At 42.8% G+C, this 18,811-nt stretch overlaps 1 protein-coding gene across 1 annotated transcript in view; it reads right to left on the bottom strand.

Moving 5' to 3' along the window:
• Positions 1-911: 911 nt before the first annotated feature.
• The window catches only part of PMS1 (PMS1 homolog 1, mismatch repair system component), a 63,043-nt gene continuing 45,143 nt past the window's right edge, over positions 912-18,811 (bottom strand). Inside the window, exons 10-13 of the mRNA XM_068137898.1 lie at positions 16,881-17,336; positions 16,162-16,292; positions 5,994-6,154; positions 912-1,292 (exon numbers count right to left, since the gene is read on the bottom strand). Coding sequence (XP_067993999.1) covers positions 1,101-1,292; positions 5,994-6,154; positions 16,162-16,292; positions 16,881-17,336 — 940 coding nt within the window. The 3' untranslated portion in view covers positions 912-1,100. The remainder of the gene's footprint in view (positions 1,293-5,993; positions 6,155-16,161; positions 16,293-16,880; positions 17,337-18,811) is intronic.

The following is an 18,811-nucleotide window of genomic DNA, read 5'->3' as shown; positions in this document are numbered from 1 at the left end:
GCCTCATGCTAAAGGACTTCTTTCTAACCTTCAATCTAAATCTCCTCTGCTCTAATTTCAAACAATTGCCCCTTGTCCTATCACTGCAGGCCTTCAGAAACACTGCAGGCCGCCTGCTGCCTTCTTGTAGGCCCCCTCCAGGTACTAGAAGGCTGCTATTAGGTCTCCCCAGAGTCTCCTCCTCTCCAAGATGAACAATCCCATCTCCCTCTGTCCTCATAGCAGAGGTGTTCCAGCTCCTCATCATTTTTGTGGCCCTTCTCTGGAACTGGTCTAGCAGGTCCACATCCTCTGATGAGGTCTCATCAGAGCAGAGTGGCAGAATCACCTCTCTCAACCTGTTGGCCGTGCTTCTTTTGATGCAGTCCAGGCTGCATTGGCCTTCTGGGCTGCAGGGGCACATTGCTGGCTCATGTCCAGCTTCTCATCCACCAATACCCCCCCGTCTTTTTCTGCAGGGCTGCTCTCAATCTCATAATTTCCCTGCCTGTTTTGATAATGAGGAGTGTTCCAGCTCAGTGCAGGACCCTGCACCCGGGTCTCATTGAACCTCATGAGTTTGAGTTTCACCTGGGCCCACCTCCCCAGCTTGTACAGGTTCTTCCAGATGCTATCCCACCCCTCTACTGTATTGACAGCACCACTGAGCTTGGTCTAATTGTAACAACTGCATAGGACCAAGACCAAATTTTAGTACCTACGCCTACCTGCCATTCTTTTAACACCTACCATCTCATGTCCTTAGTAAGATAAACTCTTCTAGGCTCTGCTGAAAGCACCTTGCAGCTAAAGAATTCTGACATACCACTATTTTCTAAACCTGCAGCTGTAAGAAAAGCATCAAACGAGGTGAAAACATTCCTGCAATGAATTCTTCAAAGAAGAAAAAAAACCCCACACCAAACACTGAGTTGTTGTTCCTCTACAGTATTTATTGTCAGTTTTCAAGTGGCATTTGAATTTAAATAAAAAAAAGCCTCTAGGTGAACACAGGAAGGGGAAAAGTTTTTATACAAAAGCTTTGCACAAAACATACTGAAATTACAGAGTAATAATCCAAATGAAGCAAGAGAAATTTAATCCCAAACAAAGTGTTCCATTTATTGACTGATTTCCATGGAGTTGTGCTTGTAAACTTCTGGAATATCTGTTAAGTGATGAAAAAAAGGACGACCATGGACACAGCCTTTGTTTTCCTTTCCAAGCTGTTGCTTCATCCTGTAAATGGTGTTTTGTACATCCTCTTTTGACAAGTGCAAGGGCAGCTGCCGAGCTAACCGCACTGCTTCTCCCTGTGAGAAGGAACAACAGAAACAAAACCCCAAGAGTTTGAAAGTACCATTTCTTAGCACATTAACCTGGGGCTACCAGTAAGCAGCAATTAAACACAGCCTGGATAAAGGTCACCCTTCCATTCTCTGCTGATTCCGATTCTGAATCCCAGAAACCCAAATGTCTCTGAACATATCTTAGCGGTAATTTCGTGGCACTTCTACCATGGAGGTGCACACAGAGTCAGTCTCCTGGTCCTGTCTGCACTCTTCTGCAAGATGCTTTGGTTTTTGAATATCTTACTACTATTGGCACCAGTTCCAGCCTGGTTTATTCTATTCTATTCTATTCCAAGGGACATTTTGCAAGGGTTTGTAATGGTAGAATTCGGAGGAATGGATTGAAGCCTGAGGAGGGCAGATCTAGACTGGAGACTAGGAAGACATTTACAGTGAGGGTGGTGAGACACTGGAACAGGTTGTCCAGGGAGGTAGTGGATGCCCCCTCCATGGAGGTGTTTAAGGCCAGGTTGGGTGAGGCCTTGAGCAACCAGGTCTAGAGTAGGGTGTCCCTGGCTGTGTCAGGGAGGTTGGAACTAGATGATCTTTAAGGTTCCTTCCAGTCCAACCCATTCTATGAATCTATGAAGATGTTTACTGGTTTACAAGACACATTCTATGCCACCAACTTTGTAACAGAAATGAAGTCAAACATTCAGTTAAATGTGTTCTCAAAACAGCACAGGGAGATTTTAACTTTGTTCTATCAGACAAGGTCTGTTGCATCCAGTTGTCTCACAAGGCTAGAAGCAGAACTGACTGCTAAATGGCTTCCTGCCATTGCCTTCTCTTCTCTACTTTAGCAATGATGCCTAGACAGAAACAGATGCAGTACACAAACTCCCTTCACATTGTACAAACCTAAAGCAGCTTTCACAACATTTTAATATAAATCCTAAAATAGATTTTTTTTTTCTTTGGGATTTTCTCCAACTCTTTCAACTGGAAAAATAAAATAAAGATCAATCACTGTGAGCTATTCTCTACCCAGAAAGGCTGCTTCCTTAACCATCACATTATTGTTTCTCCTAAGTCTACCCAAAGACAGCAAAAACTGCTGCTCCAACATGAAACTTGGAATAAAAGTTGCAATTCTGAATAGCCTGTCTAAGGCTGACCCACAAGAATAACCAAAAAAGCCTCAGTGCTTATTTTTATAGTTCTAGATTTTTTTTCATGACAGCAATCCATATACTTCACAGATTCATGGAATGGTTTGGGTTGGAAGGAACCTTAAAGATCATCTACTTGCAGACCCCCTGCCCTGGGCAGGGACACCTTCTACTGTTTCCTAGTTAACATGTAATTTCCTGCCAGTGTTACTGATGCACATCTATCTTTTTAAGTTCCTCACAGGATCAACACTGCTCTTTAGAAGCCTTCCATGATAATCTCTGGATATACAAACCTTTGGGAGTGTGTGTAGCTCTCTCTGTATATAAACCAATTCCATCCTACTCAGTCTGATCCTATGGCATTTGTAAGTAGAGGAGATAAGGCTTCTAAGAGGACAGATTTATACTGGAGATTATGAAGAAGTTTTTTACAGTGAGGGTGGTGAGACCCTGGAACAGGCTGCACAGGAAGGCTTTGGATGGTCCCTGCTTGGAGGTGTTCAAGGCCAGGCTGGATGAGGACTTGAGCAACCTGATCTAGTGGAAGGTGTCCCTTGGAGGGGGGTTAGAACCAGATGATCTTTAAGGTGCCTTCCAACTCAAGTCATTCTGTGACTCTATGAATATGAACCTATGAAAACTAAGCTGCAAACCATTCGTCCCTCAACACTTCTCATGCCTGCTTTAAGCTTCTTTTGTGAGTGCAAGGGAATGGTTCAGCAGCACACAACAGAATCACTCGCTCCAAAGGAGGCAGCTGTAAACTTACTGCCCCCAAAGAGACAGGGAAAGATTAGTGTCATAATTGCTTAAAAGCTAACAGACATCTGTGCAAGTGCCTAGGGTCTCATTCTGAGGTAGCTCTGTTCAGGGAAGCATGCTAACAAATAACTGAAGAAAGAAGAGTTTTAACACACATTTTAGTAATGTTTTTGAACAGAGATCCTTAGAGTTAGGATTAAATACAGAATCAGTGAAACATCTAGACAGGTGAAATTATTATTGGTAGTTACTCCAGCTTTAATTAGTGCCACATATATTAGTTGGGTTTGAAATTTCAGTGACATTGTTCTTTCTGGGTGATTTTATCTATTTACATATCAAATATTAACAAGAGTCATCCCACTTCCAACTGTTGCATAATAACTTCTGTAAGAAAACAGATTAAAGATTCTTTTGCTCAAGGACTGTGTTTCTGGCAAGTAATAATTATAATAATGCTGGCTGCCTGTGAAGAACACATGGGTTTCTTCTTTGCCACTGCACTGCAGAGCTTAGTCACTATTGCACTGACTTAGGGGACTTACAAGACACTGTTGGCTGCCACTAACTGCCTCCTTTAGCTGCAGAAGTTATCGCTGTTAACTAATACAAGCAATTGGCAGAGGCATGTGGGGGTCACTGTGTGTGGTACTTAATTTTTATACTTTAATGTCTTAATTCCAATGTTTTTCTGGCAACAACAACAACAAAATCCATTTATCTAACTCTGCTCTTTCTTTGCATGAATCACAGGATTTTTTCTGCCTTAAGTGGAACTGGTGCAGTGATGTTCATGATTTAGAACTCTTTGAGCTACTTTTCATAAACTGTTACCTTAAATCATTTTATATCTTCTTCACAGATTTATTCAGAATGGCTCAGGTTGGAAGGGACCTCAGAGAAATCTACTGCAAGCCCCCTGCTATGGGCAGGAACACCTCTTAACTAGACTTGGTTGCTCAAAGCCTCACCCAGTGTGGCCTCAAACATCACCAAGAAGGAGGCATCCACAAGCACTCCAGCCAACCTATTCCAGTGTCTCACCACCCTTGCACTGAATAACTTCCTACTAAGATCCAGTCTAAAACTTCCCTCAGCTACACATCCTTCCCCCCTGTCCTGAGGTTAGACAGCCTTGTGAAAAGTTCCTCCCCAGACTTCCTGGCAGCTGTAAGGTCCTCCTAAGTCTTCAGTTCTCCAACATCCAACCTAAATCTGCTCTTCTCTAATTTCAAATCATTGCCCCTTGTTCCTATCACCACAAACCCTTGCAAACAGTCCCTCTGCAGCCCTCACACAGGCCCCCTTCAGGTACTGGAAGGCTGCTATTAGATCTCCCTGGAGCCTTCTCTTCTCCAGGTTGAACAACCGCAGCTCCTTCCACCTACTCTCATTGCAGAGGTACTCCAGCCCTTAAATCATCTTTGTGGCCTCCTCTGGACAAGCCCAAACAACTGTCCTTCTTATGATAGGGACACCAGAACTGGAAGCAGTATTAGAGATGGCATCTTGCCAGATCAGAGTAAAGGTGCAGAATCCCCTCTCTTGCCCTGCTGGCCACACTCCTCTTGATGCAGTCCAGGACATGGCTGCCTTCTGTGCTGTAGAGTGCAGTGCTGGCTCCTGTCGATCCTCTCATCAATCAACACCCTCAAGTATTTATTTATAAAGGAATTAAATTTTGATAATTGTTCTGCACTCAGCTGCCTTCTAGACTTGGTAAAGTAACTTCCTGGCAGTTCAGTATTGCAACAGAAATGCCTTTCTAGTCTGAGAACTGCCTACACAGAAACACTCTGTGAACATCAGCTCTCACCAGGTGCTGTATCACACTGAGGACTGGTTTTTGATATGTCTGATGGATGTATTCTGGCAAGCAATGCAGAGCTCATGCACCTCACAGAGAACATGACATTCTCCTTTTCAAATGTGACTTCTCCTGGAATAGAGCTATTTTAATAGAGATGTCAGTACAGAATGATGAAATTGAGAGCAACCCTGCAGAAAAGGACTTGGGGGTGCTGCTGGATGAGAAGCTGGACATGAGGCTGTAATGTGTACTAGCAGCCCAGAAGGCCAAACACATCCTGGACTGTATCAAAAGAAGTGTGGCCAGCAGGGTGTGAGAGGTGATTCTGCCACTTTGCACTGGTGAGACCTCACCTGCAGTACTGTGTCCAGCTCTGGAACTCTCAACACAGGAAGGACATGGACATGATGGAGTTGGTCCAGAGGAGGCCCATGAAAATGATCAGAGGGCTGGAGCACCTCTGCTATGATGACAAGCTGAGGGAGTTGGAGGTGTTCAGCCCAGAGAAGAGAAGGCTCCAGGGAGATCTAATAGCAGCCTTCCATTACCTGAAGGGGGCCTGTACAAGGGCTGCAGAGGGACTGTTTGCAAGGGTTTGTGGTAACAAGAACAAGGGGCAATGATTTGAAATTAGAGAAGAGTAGATTTAGGTTGGATGTTAGGAACAAATTCTTTACCATGAGGGAGGTGGAAGACTGCAACAGGCTCCTCAGGGAGGTAGTTGAGACCCTATCCCTGGAGATATTCAAGATGAGGCTTGATGGGGCTCTGAGAAACCTGATCTAGTAGGAAATGTCCCTACTCACAGCAGGGGGGCTGGACTAGAGGACCGTTGGAGGTCCCTTCCAATCAAAACCATTCTAGTATTCTGTTATTCTATAATTAAAACAGAAAGCTAAAGAAAAAATGTCAAGCTACTTCAGGAATTATTATAAGTTTACATAGGCCAAACCTAAAAGCAAACTTCTGTCTTACCTCCAAGTAATTTACCACTTTGAGGGGTCTACATTCATAAACCTCCTTTGCATTTCCATTAACTACTGCATTCAGAATTTCTTTCAAATCAGAAACACCATAATATGGCAGACAGTTTGCCAGCCCTTCTATTTCCAGATGACTTTCTGCAGCTGAAGCACCTGAAAACACAAAACCCACAGAGTAACTTAACACATTGCATTCATTCCTATTCCAGAGTAAATGAGAGACAATTAAACTGATGTAAAAATCACTCAGTAAATTAGTCCCTTAGTAAATTCAATACAATTAGGAAACTGCTCTTCACTTGGAGTGCAAAGTGTTTATTTGTCCAGTGTTTCATGATGGTGCTGTGTGCCTGTTCACATCACAAATGTCTCAGCTGATTTGAATTCAAATCCTAGCTGGCACTGTTTAAATGCTTGAAACATTCTGCAGCACTCCTAGTCCTCAGCATTACTTTAACTAAAGCTTCTAGGACTTCAATTAAACATATATAGAAGATAGCAATAAAATGCAATTTAATTTGGGACCTCCCCCCCTCAAAAAACAAACCCACTGTTGGCATTTTTTCCTATGTAATTGGTTTAAACATCCACAGAGCTCAAACTCAGCCTCTATTGAAACAAAAATCGTTTTTTTTTCCTTCTACCATAGCAGAGGAGGAACTAAACCCCATGGAAATAAAGGCTCTGTGACACACTTCATAGTGTCACTCATATGGCATCACTGCTGTAGTGGGGACCACTCTGAATAGCAATAATGAATAAAACCTTCAAAGGGCCGTCCCAACAAAACCTCTCTCTAATCTTTGAGCAGTAAGAGATTTTGCTTCTTATTCACATTACTTGCAAAAAATCTGAACAAAGCTGCTGCTGTACAGCTAAATTTCCTCCCACCCCCAGTCAGAAGCAGGGGTCAGACTCAGATCTTCTCACACAATCTTTCAGAGCTCCTCCTCTCATTCATTTCAAGCGTACAGAAATCTCAATCCAACCTGCCTGGCTACCTTCCCTTTCCCTCTGCTACAGGTGTAAGAAGTAAAGAGCTTCACAAGGAGAGGATGGAAGAATACAACTCATAATGACAACAAATTCACTCTTGTGAAGTGGCCTCAAGTAGGATAAATAAGTAGTCTGCCTGAGTCACCAGTGGCTTTTGCAAAGTCAGGAAAGCTGGAGAGAAAAAGGTTGCTATGAAGTGGATTAAACTAACAAACTGTGCTAAAAGATTTAGAATAAACCAGGTTGGAAGAGACCTTCAAGATCATCGCGTCCAACCCATCAACCAATCCAACCCACCTAAACAACTAACCCATGGCACCAAGCACCCCATCAAGTCTCCTCCTGAACACCTCCAATGACGGCGACTCCACCACCTCCCTGGGCAGCCCATTCCAATGGGCAATCACTCTCTCTGTATAGAACTTCTTCCTAACATCCAACCTAAACCTCCCCTGGCGCAGCCTGAGACTGTGTCTTCTTGTTCTGGTACTGGCTCATTCATGTTCCCAACCCCATGTGAAAGGTTTCAGAAGTGAGAGGAAATCCAGGTGTGCAATGGAAGTCACTGCAATGTACTTTCATCAGCTAGTAGAAAGAGGTTGCTATACATGACCAGGCACTGTCTGTTTAACAGCCACTAAGACATAGATGACTGAAAAGACTGAAGGACAGAATGGCATCCAGAGGCACCTAAACAAGTTGGAGAGGTGGGCTGAGGAGAATCCCTGAGGTTCAATAAAGGAAACTTTGCATCCTGGGCTGCATGAAAAGAAGTGCAGCCAGCAGGTTGAGAGAAGTGATTCTGACACTCTGCTCTGCTGAGACCTCACCTGGAATACTGTGTCCACCTCCAGAGCTCTCAACACAGGAAGGACATGGACCTGATGGACTGGATCTAAAGGAGGGCCATGAACATTATCAGAGGTCTTCACTTCTACCACTTCTCCTATGAGGACAAGCTGAGGCAGCTGGGTTGTTCAACCTGGAGAAGAGAAGGCTCCAGGGAGACCTAACAGCAGCCTTCCAGTACCTGAAGGAGGCCTGCAAGGGGCATTCACGACCTCCCTGGGCCACCTGTTGCAGTGTCTCACCACCCTCGCTGTAAATAATTCCTTCCTAATCTCCAGTCTAAATCTGCCCTCCTAAAGCTTCAATCAATTCCTTCTCATCCTATCAATCCAAGCCCTTGTAAAAAGCCCCTTCCCAGCTTTCTTGTAGGCCCCCTTCAGGTACTGGAAGGATGCCAGAACACTTTCTTTGTCAAATCCAGCAAACCAACCATGTGTTTGGTAGACAGACCAGACTACTAATGCTCAATATTCATCAGTTTTACCAACAGCAACTGTCCAGTTGGCAAATTTTGACAGATTTGACAGAACAAGAGGTGATGGTTTGAAAGGAGATTAAGACTAGATAGAAGGAAGACATTTTTTATACTGAGGGTGGTGAGACACTGGCCCAGGTTGCCCAGAGAGGTGGTAGATGCACCATCCCTGGAACCATTCCAGGTCAGGTTGTTTGGGGCTCTAAGCAACCTGCTCTAGTTGAAGATGTCTCTGCTGACTTCAAGACACTTGGACTGGATGACCTTTAATGGTCCATTCCAACATGAAACACTTCATGATTCTGTGACTTTACCATACTGCTCATTAATATGAAAGCCAAAGGGGGCTTCAAAGACTGTATCATAAAGGAAATCATACAAATCCTGGCCAAGAGAGTATTTCCTCTTTGGTATTTATTTGTGTGTCATTCCCCTTTTCTGCTTACCTTCTTCCCACCTCAAAGCAGCCAACTGCTTGCTGATTAACATCTACTTATCTAGGAGACTTTGCAGGAATTCCACTCTTGGCAGCTTTTGATGGTAGAAGCAGACATCCAAGCCTCAGTGTACTTATAAATTTTTGACAAAATACACGTGAAGATTTTTGAGTATTCAAGCAGCAGGCTTCAGGCACTTTCCATGGTGGTTTCTATGAACTGCTTTGAAACTTCCAAGGAAAATATTCCCATGAACAAATAAACTAGCTTTCAATTGACTCAAAATGTGGATTTCTCATTGCTACAAATTTCCCCTTTCTCCTTCCAGTCATCTTTGGATAATTCCTTCTTGATGGCCAAGAAAAACTGTTCTCTTCCAGCTGTCACCTAGATCAGGTAACATTATAAGACTATGGATCTTTCAGTCTATGGTCAAAATCAAACTGAAATGAAGCAGCAGCCTAAGTTTCCATTAGTAAAACATTTATAAGAATTGAGGCAGCTGACATTACCAAGGAGGATGGGTTATCTACCTGCTATTGCTCCTGGAGGCCCTGTAAGCAATCTGTCCATGTTTGGTACACACATTCTATCAGACAGATGATTCTACCCTAAAAGCCTGCCTTGAAGCACAGCCCAGTGTCCACCATTGTTACAAACCCAGGTAAGATGTGATGCTTGCTCTCAGTTCCCTTCCAGCCAAGAATTCACATCACTTTAGGTCTTTCCCAAAGGCATATGGGCAGATGTGCAGTGAAGATACACATAACAAAGACATCTCAAGAAGAACCAGGAGGAAAGCAATCAATCTTACTTCTTTAAATGCTTTTCTGCATGTAGGGGTCACTGCAAGCTATACCCAGCAAGCAACTGCTTGGCAGATCCCAGAAAACTGAGTTAAGTAAAAGCAAACAGACTGCATCACTTGAAGCCTCAGCAAGGCCAGAACATGAGGGGGCGGGAGGGCAGTGGAAGACAGACTGGAGCTCAGCGTCACAGCTTTGCAAATCACAATAACTGGCACGTTCCACAAAGAAACCATTGATTTTCTCTGACATACTTAGAGCAAGAAGCTTTTTCTGAGCTATTTCACAACATGTTTTTCGCTGTCAGCTATCCAGAGAAAGATCTAGCTGAAAGCTCCTTAGGCTGCAGTGCAATCAATACAAAGAGAAACAAGGAGATGTTACATGAGATCCTAGCCTGTAGAGGATCCCAAAATCATAGAATGGTCTGGGTAGGAAAGGACCTCCAAAGATTATCTAGTTCACCCCCCTCTGCAGTAAGCAGGGACATCCTCAACTAGATCAGGTTTCCCAGAGCCCTGTGGATCTGAATATTTCCAGGGATCAGGCCTCAACTACCTCCCTGGGCAACCTGCTGCAGCTTTCCACTACTTTCATGATGCAAAACTTGTTCCTAACATTCAATCTAAATCTCCTCTTCTCTAGACTGAAGTCACTGCCCCTTGAATAGAAGATAGAGCATATCAAAGACCTAGGATCTTGGAACAGTTTTGACTGCAGTCATACAGTCTTTTAACACTGTTGAGACATTACTGTCTCACAACAAGAGAACATTCAAAGGACAGGCTTGTCCTCCAGTGAAACAATAGGCAAGTAAGGCCTGGAACTCCTGCACTCTTGTAAAATCAATCCAAGGGCTGCATTAGTGAAAAAGGAAATGGCAGACCAAGAACAAACCTTCACGTGGAACAGAGTCCTTATTAGGAAGAAACGGCCTAATTACAGGGTGACATCTAATGTGACATGGTGCAATGGGGTTCAGAGTGAGGTATGTGTGCTATGCCTGTGAGAAAGGCACTGGTAGGTTATTAGAGTAACTAAAGCTCAGAATCATCCCATGACCTAAAAAGTCTTGGCCATTAGAGAAACTGTTCTACTTCAGGCTTTGCTCAGTGATAGGACAAGGGGCAATGGGTCCAAACTGGAGCACAGGAGCTTCCACATGACCATAAGGAAAACTTTTTCACTGTGAGGCTGCACAGAGATGTTGTGGAGTCTCTTTTGGAGACATTCAAAACCCTTCTGGATGCATTCCTGTGCAGCCTGCCCTAGGTGATCCTGCTCTGTCAGGGGGGGGTTGGACTCAATGATATTTTGAGGTCCTTTCCAACCCCTAACATTCTCTGATTCTACAAATCCCAAGCATTGTGAGGGAGTAAGATTCAATTTCTTATTATTAATTCCAAGACCTTCTAAATTTAGTGCAAGACTAATGAATTATTATTGTTTTTTTTTTATCCTAGTAGAGAAGTTGTCCCTTACAGACAAGTCATCCAAATAAGGAAAACCCACAACTAAGCAGTGGGGTTTTTTAGGCCGGAAACTATCAGAATCAGAAAATTTATTAGAAGTTCCTCTGTGCTGTAAGTTGACAAAAGGTAGAAATTTAAACTGTGAGGAAGCATCTTTGACAAAAAACAGTGGGGATGCAAACCTAAAGCAACAAAGGAATTAATCACTCAAGCTACCTTCCAAACTAAGGCAACTGTTCAGATTTCCTTGGTACTTAAATAAAGTAAGCCCTGTAAAACACAGCCCACCCCAAGAGGAAATAAAGAGTGAATCTCTGGTGCTACCTAGGTGCACATCATGTAGGAAACAGCCTTCGTGGGATGGTCAATACCAAGGCAAGAGGTCTTGAGTTCCGAATTACTATCTGAGCATTATGAGTTATTTATATTAATGGGCAGCAATATTTAGGATCCTTCTCATCACCTTTGGTAAAACGTGTGTGGAGATTTAAACAAGTAATCAATGCAACCTACTAGACTGGCAGTCCTCTTCGGAGTGCATCTCAGGTCAAGGAATTACAGAATCACAGACACATTCAGGTTGGAAAAGACTCTCAGGATCACCAAGTCCAGTCAATAACACTACTCTACAAGGTTCACCCCTAAACCATATCCCCAAGCACCACATCCAAATGACCTTTAAACACATCCAGACACATCCGTGAAAGCCTCACCATCTGCTGCCAAAACTGACAACCATCCAGTGGTGCCAGCTAGGTTTCCTTTGTCCTTATTATGTAAAGTATCTTAGAGATACTGATACCATCACAGACCCTCCACATGGATCAACAGAAAGGTTTCTTATTCAGCAAGACAAAATTCCCACAAATACCACATTCAAACTCCAAAGCTAAGGAAGTAGAACCTTTGCTTGTAACATGCAAGAGGATATCTTTGTCAGAAAGCAGAAATTTTGTACTACAGGATTTTCTAAGCCAGGATGAAAAAGGAAGCAGTACACATGTGGATAGAAATAAGAAGTCAACCAGCAGTTGACATCTAATGTGACCATGTCAGCTCTGAAGGCCAAAGGAAAACATAGATCTTAAATTCCCTGGAGGTGTTCAAGAGGGGATTGGACATGGCACTTGGTACCATAGTTTAGTCATGCGGTCTGTGGTGACAGGTTGGACTTGATGATCTTTGAGGTCTCTTTCAACCTCGGTGATTCTGTGAAATATACTACTGTGAACTTTGACATCAAGAAAGAGTTGATAGTTCAATTGAGAAACAGCAAATGCTAGCACTAACCCAATTCACCCTAAAAGTTAGGCAAAAGTTAGGTAGGTGCACAGCAAATGGGCTTCAGGTGTGCTCCTACGGATACTGCTACGGTGACACTCTCCAGCTACCATGGGTTAAGTGCACATTTGTGTTCTGGACATGGCTCCAGAGCAAGCTGTGACTTTATCACCATGCAAAGTTGTAACCCCTCTCCCCCAAAGTATTAACAATATATCCTGAAGAAACAAATTTTCTGAGGCAGCTTCTAGTTCAACAGCAGACTGTCCCTCTTTTAGGCTGTGTCTGAGTTTCAAAAAAACCACAAAACCAGACACTGAATTCAGACAGCCCAATACCTCCCCCAAACCCCCAAGCTTCTGTATGATAGTGAAGAATGCTTTATCAGAAAAAAGCAGCTCTCACACTTGAGAAATCCTGTAGAATACTCAGATTTAAGTGGGACAGATCACTTCTGGTCTGGAGAGAAGATGACTGAGAGGGCATCAATAAATGTATATAAGTATCTGAGAGCTGGGTGTCAGGAAGGAAGGGACAACCTCTGCTCACTTGTGCTCCGTGACAGGACAAGGGCCAATGGATGTAAACTACAGCACAGCAAGTTCCACCTCCATGAGGAAGAACTTTTTTACTGTGAGGGTTACAGAGCACTGGAATAGGCTCCCAGGGAGGTTGCAGAGTTTCATTCTCTGGAGACTTTCAGGACCCAGATGCATTCCTGTGTGATCTGTGCTAGATTCTATGGTCCTACTCTTGCAGCGGGCATGGACTCAAAGAACTCCAGAGGTCCCTTCCAACATCTTGTGATCCTGTGGAGGTCCTTCTGTGAAGATTGTATCACAAGAATCTCAAAATCCACAGTGAAATTCCCAAAGAAAGACACACGTGGAGTGTTAGTAATTAACACTTGTGTTCCTAAAAAGCAGCTTTAACAAGCTATTTGTAGAATACAAAGGCATATTTGTAGAACAGAATCATTGAGGCTGCAATAGATTATGATCTGAGATCAAGTCCAGCCTATGACCTAACATCAGCACAATGGCCAGACCATGTGACTAAGTGACAATTCCAATCTTTCCTTAAACACCTCCAGGAAGGGTGAATCCACCACATCCCCAGGCAGTCCATTACAGTGTCTAACTCCTCTTTCCACGAGGAAGTGCTTCCTAACATCCAACCTAAACCTCCCCTGGCACAGCTTCAGGCCATGCCCTCTTGTCTTGCCACAAGTTGCCTGGGATAAAAGCCTGACCCTCACCTTACTACATCATCCCTTCAGGTAGTTGTAGAGTGTGGTAAGGTCCCCCCAAGGTTCCACCTCTCCAGGCTAAACAACCGCAGCTCCCTCAGCCTCTCCTCATAATACTTTCCCTCCAGTCCCTTCACCAGTCTTGCTCCTCCCCTCTGGACAGCATACTTTTGAGGATGAATTTTAAAAAACAGGAGGGACTGATGAAGCATTAAGTAAAAATCCTTGGGTCAGTGTTAAAAAAGCTGGGAGAAATTCCATTTGTTTGCTGGTATCTCTCCCTTCACCTGCAGAGGTATGCCCTTGTAACAATGCCAGCTGTAGCTCCTATAATGGCATCAGCAGAAGGCCATGAACATGACTGACAAACCTCAGATGTTATTAAGTTCCTTCAGGTAGTTAAAATCTAACACTGGGGACAAAGAACTGAAGTAACTCCCATTCTTCAGGTGGACTGGCTGTATGGCAGTGATCAAGTCCAGGGTCACAGCTCATCAACCTGTGGAGTGCATAGACAGCACTTCTTTAAACCAAATGAGAACAGTTCCTCACAAGATTTCATCTCTGTACATTACATAGGAACATCAAGAGAAGTGTGACCAGCAGGACAAGGGAAGTAATTCTCCCCCCTCTGCTGAGACCCCACCTAGAGTACTGTGTCCAGTTCTGCTGCTCTCAGTGTAGGAGGCACATGGAGACTGCTGGAGCAGGTCCAGAGGAGGCCACAAAGATGATAAAAGGGGTGGAGAACCTCCCCTGTGGGGATAGGCTGAGAGAGTAGGGGCTGTTCAGCCTGGAAAAATGAATGCTCCAGGGAGATATTAAAGCAGCCTTCCAGTACTTGAAGGGGACCTTCAAGAAAGCTGGGAAGGAACTTTTTACAAAGGCTTAGAGTGATAGGATTAGAGGGAATGGATTGAAACTTACAGAGGGCAGACTTAGACTGGAGATTAGAAATTCTTTACAATAAGGGTGTTGAGACACTGAAACAGGCTGCCCAGGGAGGTGGCAGATGCTCCGTCCCCTGGAGATGTTCAAGGCCAAGCTGAATGAGGCCTTGAGCAAGCTGTTCTAGGGGAAGGTGTCCCTGCCCATGGCAGGAGGGTTGGAACTAGATGATCTTCAAGGTCCTTTCCAACCCAAACCCTTCTATGAATCCATGAACATAGGATTGGCAGATGGCTACTACTTCCCAGTCACTGTTCTGTTGTACAACCCTGCTCTTAAGCTAACCAAGCCGTCTTAAAACCAGCTTCTCATCTCCAGTACCACAAGACTGGTCAACAACTCTCTTCTGTTGCTACCTAGAAACTGTCTTCAAATTTTCACATTCAATTTCTTCATTAATTAGATTTTAAGCAAGCTTGCAGTATCAGGTGAAACAAACAAAAACGTTATGTGAGCATAAAGGCTGAAGACCTATCAGGGACCTCCTCAGCTTTTAATATGCTAATCTGATTTGCTGCTAAATCCTTCAGGAGCAGCCTCTTACAATATGCTCTTCATTCCCCTAATCATACAGTCTAAGATTATGATCATCAACACCTCTTCTACAAAGTTTTCACTCTTTATAGAAGGATTTAGCAAGTCAGAAAGAAGTCTCCTTGGTTTTGCAATGCATGATTCAGTAAAGAAAACAGCTTAGGCTCCGTTCTTCCCAAAAAGCACACTCTGAGTGAGGGAGTTGCTCTACATCCCTTTTTTTGTACCCACCCTTAAAAGATCCCATATGTTCCAGTAGATCTGTCATCACTGTACATATGTGGGGATCTGTAACACATGAAGCTATAGCATTTCTAACAGCTCTTATAGTGAATCTTGTCTCTAAGCTGTCAACTGGGTACTACCCCCAAAGATGTTTGCTTGCCTTGGAATTCTGCTAGGGAAATTCTGATCTGCAGAACCAGCCCTGGGTGGGTTGCCTCTGGGTTTCAACAGCATCCCTATGAATCGCTCGTCGGAAAAACACACAAACATTTGACCTCTCTTGCTAGGGGAAAAGGATCTTATAGGAAACAGATGTATTTTGTGATCAGTGTAAAGCCACTGAAAAGAATTCTACCAAAAGGTGCAATGGCAATTCTGTCACCCTCTGTTACTGGCCCCTGAGGGCTCTGTGTTGCAACTCTGATATGAGTCAGTCAAGAATCAGTTCCAGCTCCTTACTGGACCTCCTCAGCTATTCAAAAGCAAAGAAGTCACCAGCTAAAGCACATACTTGCAGAAGCATCTGCAAACATCACCCTTGGAAGAAGCTGTCAAGACTAGGAACTTACATCAGTTTAATCTAAATTCTGTCAAGATGGCAATTAAGGACATGGAGATCCAGCATTTTGAGAAAAGAAAGAGAACAAGCCCCAGGAAAACAGAGATTTCAGGGCACTCTTTGAAATACTAATAAAGTTTTCCATTCAGTCACCAGTTTCCAGTGCTCAACATTTTATGTCAAAGGTGACATTCTCTGCCAAGCAATAAAATCTCAGCATTAAGAAAAGAAGGATGTTAGAACAATATGACCCACACAAATAATCTATTAAAGCAGCAGAAACAAACCTCAGCATGAGTAAGAGACCAAAGATTTAAAAACCATCCTACCTTCTATCATTATTATGTGGAATCCATTTGCTACAAGCCTTGGATCTGACAAATGACTTGATCCATTGAAATTCTGGTAATCCTTCTGCATTTTATAAAGAGCAGCCATATACTGAGCTCCACCAATAAGACTGGGGGGAAAAAACAAAACAAAATACCAACAAAACTAAACCACATATCACTAAAGTGTTAAAAACCCCAAATCCTTAATGTGACAACTCAAACTGTGAGAAAAAGACTGGGGAAATAAATAAAACAAGTAGTAAGTGATGAGGAGCAATCAGTATTTTAAAATGTATTCTGGAAAAGCATTTGTTTGAAGGAAAAAACCAACCACAACTATCTATCTACATTGTATTAAAGAATGACTAAGTTACAGCATATAATAATAATCATTACATCAGCCATTGCCTAACCCATGGGGGAAAAAATTAGCTGAAGTGATAAAAATGTGGAGCATTGAATTTTCCTAAAGTGGAAGAAATTTGTCTTTGTTCTATGACCAGTGAAACTGGTCAAAATTCATACTTAGTGCAAGCAGAGGATGAACAGGCCTGCCCATTACTATAAGCTAACAGTCTACAAAACAAAGAAGTCCCCCTGTTCTTACAGATAAATGAATTTACAAATAATCCTGGAATTAGCAAACAAAGTCTTAGGAGAGTTTACTGTAAAACCTTATTGAATAAGAACCACATTTTTGCTCAGTTGTACTATACCTGTCTGTTAACACAATTGGCTTGTCCAGTTTTTCTACTGGAAGCTTATGATTCATCAGTAATCTTTTACATAAGAGGGCTTCTTCCAATCTATATGGGTTCAGCAACATCAGCTTTTTGTCAGCAGCAAATATCCAGACATCAGGAAAACTCTGGCGACGGATCAGGAAAAGCTCCTCTTCATCTGAATCATTTCTCCGGCATCTCTGAAGATAATGTCTACAGGAACTCAGGGAAAAAGGCACTGTGACAATTTTTGTAGGCTCTTCATGTTTCCTCTTCTTTTCAATTTGAGCATGAAATATCTTGTTCAGCTTCTGCTGGTCAGATGGGGAAGCCTTCAGCCTAGGTTTCTGTTTTTCTGTCTCCTTCACTGGTCGGTGCCCTCTCTGTCCCGTAGCTTTCTTGACCTCTCTGTTGTACCTTTCCATGTCTTTAGCAGCTTTCATTTCATAACTTAAAAGAGAAAAAGAGACCAGTAACGCAATCAGATAAAACCCCTCCAACCTCAACTCCCAACATACTGAAACAAAATGCACTGTAACCATTTCAACAGCTCCTATGGGTCTTTCAGGCAGCCACATCAGTTTGCTTTCCACTATGATGGAGGTGGAAGGACATTGGGCACTGTATCCGTATTATGTTACCCTTTGAAGATGATGAGTTGGACATTTTCCTTCATCATGACAGGCAGCAGAACCTGAATCACTGAAGGGGGAGGAGTAGGCTGCACCATACAAAGAGCTGCAGCAAGCTGCTTTTCACTTAGTCCTAAAGACTGCATTTAACCCTACAATCAGTTTGGGAAGTTTTGTTGCAGGCACTTCCAGCTCAATTCACAAAGTCATTTAAGCTTCTAGAGCTCTACAGACTTCCAGGGGAGTCCAAGCGGTTAGGTAAGAGTTTGGAGCTCAAATAACTTCATGAGCCTCAGGCTTTACTTAATAAAAAGAAGTAAATTTGATTTCAAATGGCCTAAAATTAGCAGCATAAAAGCACAAGAACACAGAATAGATACAATTACCCCAGATTTCTGTAACTAATAAACTTCCAGACTTTTCAAAAAGTACTCAGTAATGAACACTGCTCCACAGTGGTTCAAACATCCCTACACACTAAATCTCTACACCCTGAATGATCCTTAATGAGTTTACAAATGTCAGGAAGACAGCTAAACTTTGATAGATGCCAGGTTTATGCTTGCCTACTGCACACGAACCTGATTTTTTTTGGAGGTCAAAGGAATGATTTGCTGAACTCCCTCTTTTTCTTTGCCCTTATTTGATATCCTAGATTCTAGCAGGTAATGCAAACCAGTCCAATTTTCAATGAAATAAATTTTCAAAAGTAGCACTATCATATGTAAGTATTGGCAATCAGTATTCTAGCTGGTCATATTTATTTCTTGCCACTTGCTGGAACAGTTTGATTCAATTATGTGCATGCACACTGGAAAATTAAGGTCAACCAAAGGGTCACCATTTGCAATTAATTATGATGTGCTAGCGTTCACATATGGTACCAATATTTAGTTAACTAAAAAAGTCAGCTTAAATAGTTTCTTGCAATAAATCATGTCCTAGAAAATATGGAGCAAACGTTAAGATAAAAAACATCTGCTCCTTTTAAAATGAATGGATGAAATTGCTTGAACAGAATCTTTTTCTTTTTTTATTTTTTCATCCCAAATACATTTATAGCTCTGACCAGATCAATAAATACTTTGTTTTGAATAGACACAATTGGAGTCGAGGAGAAGATTTAATTGAACTGAGCTTTCAGTCACACGCTGACAGTCCAAAACCAAAGCACTTCCAAAGAAAGCCCAACCTGCCTGTCATTTTAGGCTAGCATCAGAAAAATTCTAGCCTTACAAGCTTGGATTGTGAGGGGCTTGCAAACTGATACACATCACTGTCGGTGCTTTGCTC

The sequence above is a fragment of the Melanerpes formicivorus genome, unplaced genomic scaffold (genome assembly GCF_026170545.1).
Source record: "Melanerpes formicivorus ecotype bairdi unplaced genomic scaffold, bMelFor1.0.p_v2 SCAF_5, whole genome shotgun sequence".
NCBI classification, from domain to species: Eukaryota; Metazoa; Chordata; class Aves; order Piciformes; family Picidae; genus Melanerpes; species Melanerpes formicivorus.
Note: the sequence above shows the minus strand (reverse complement) of the source record. Positions and strands in the feature narration are given on the sequence as shown.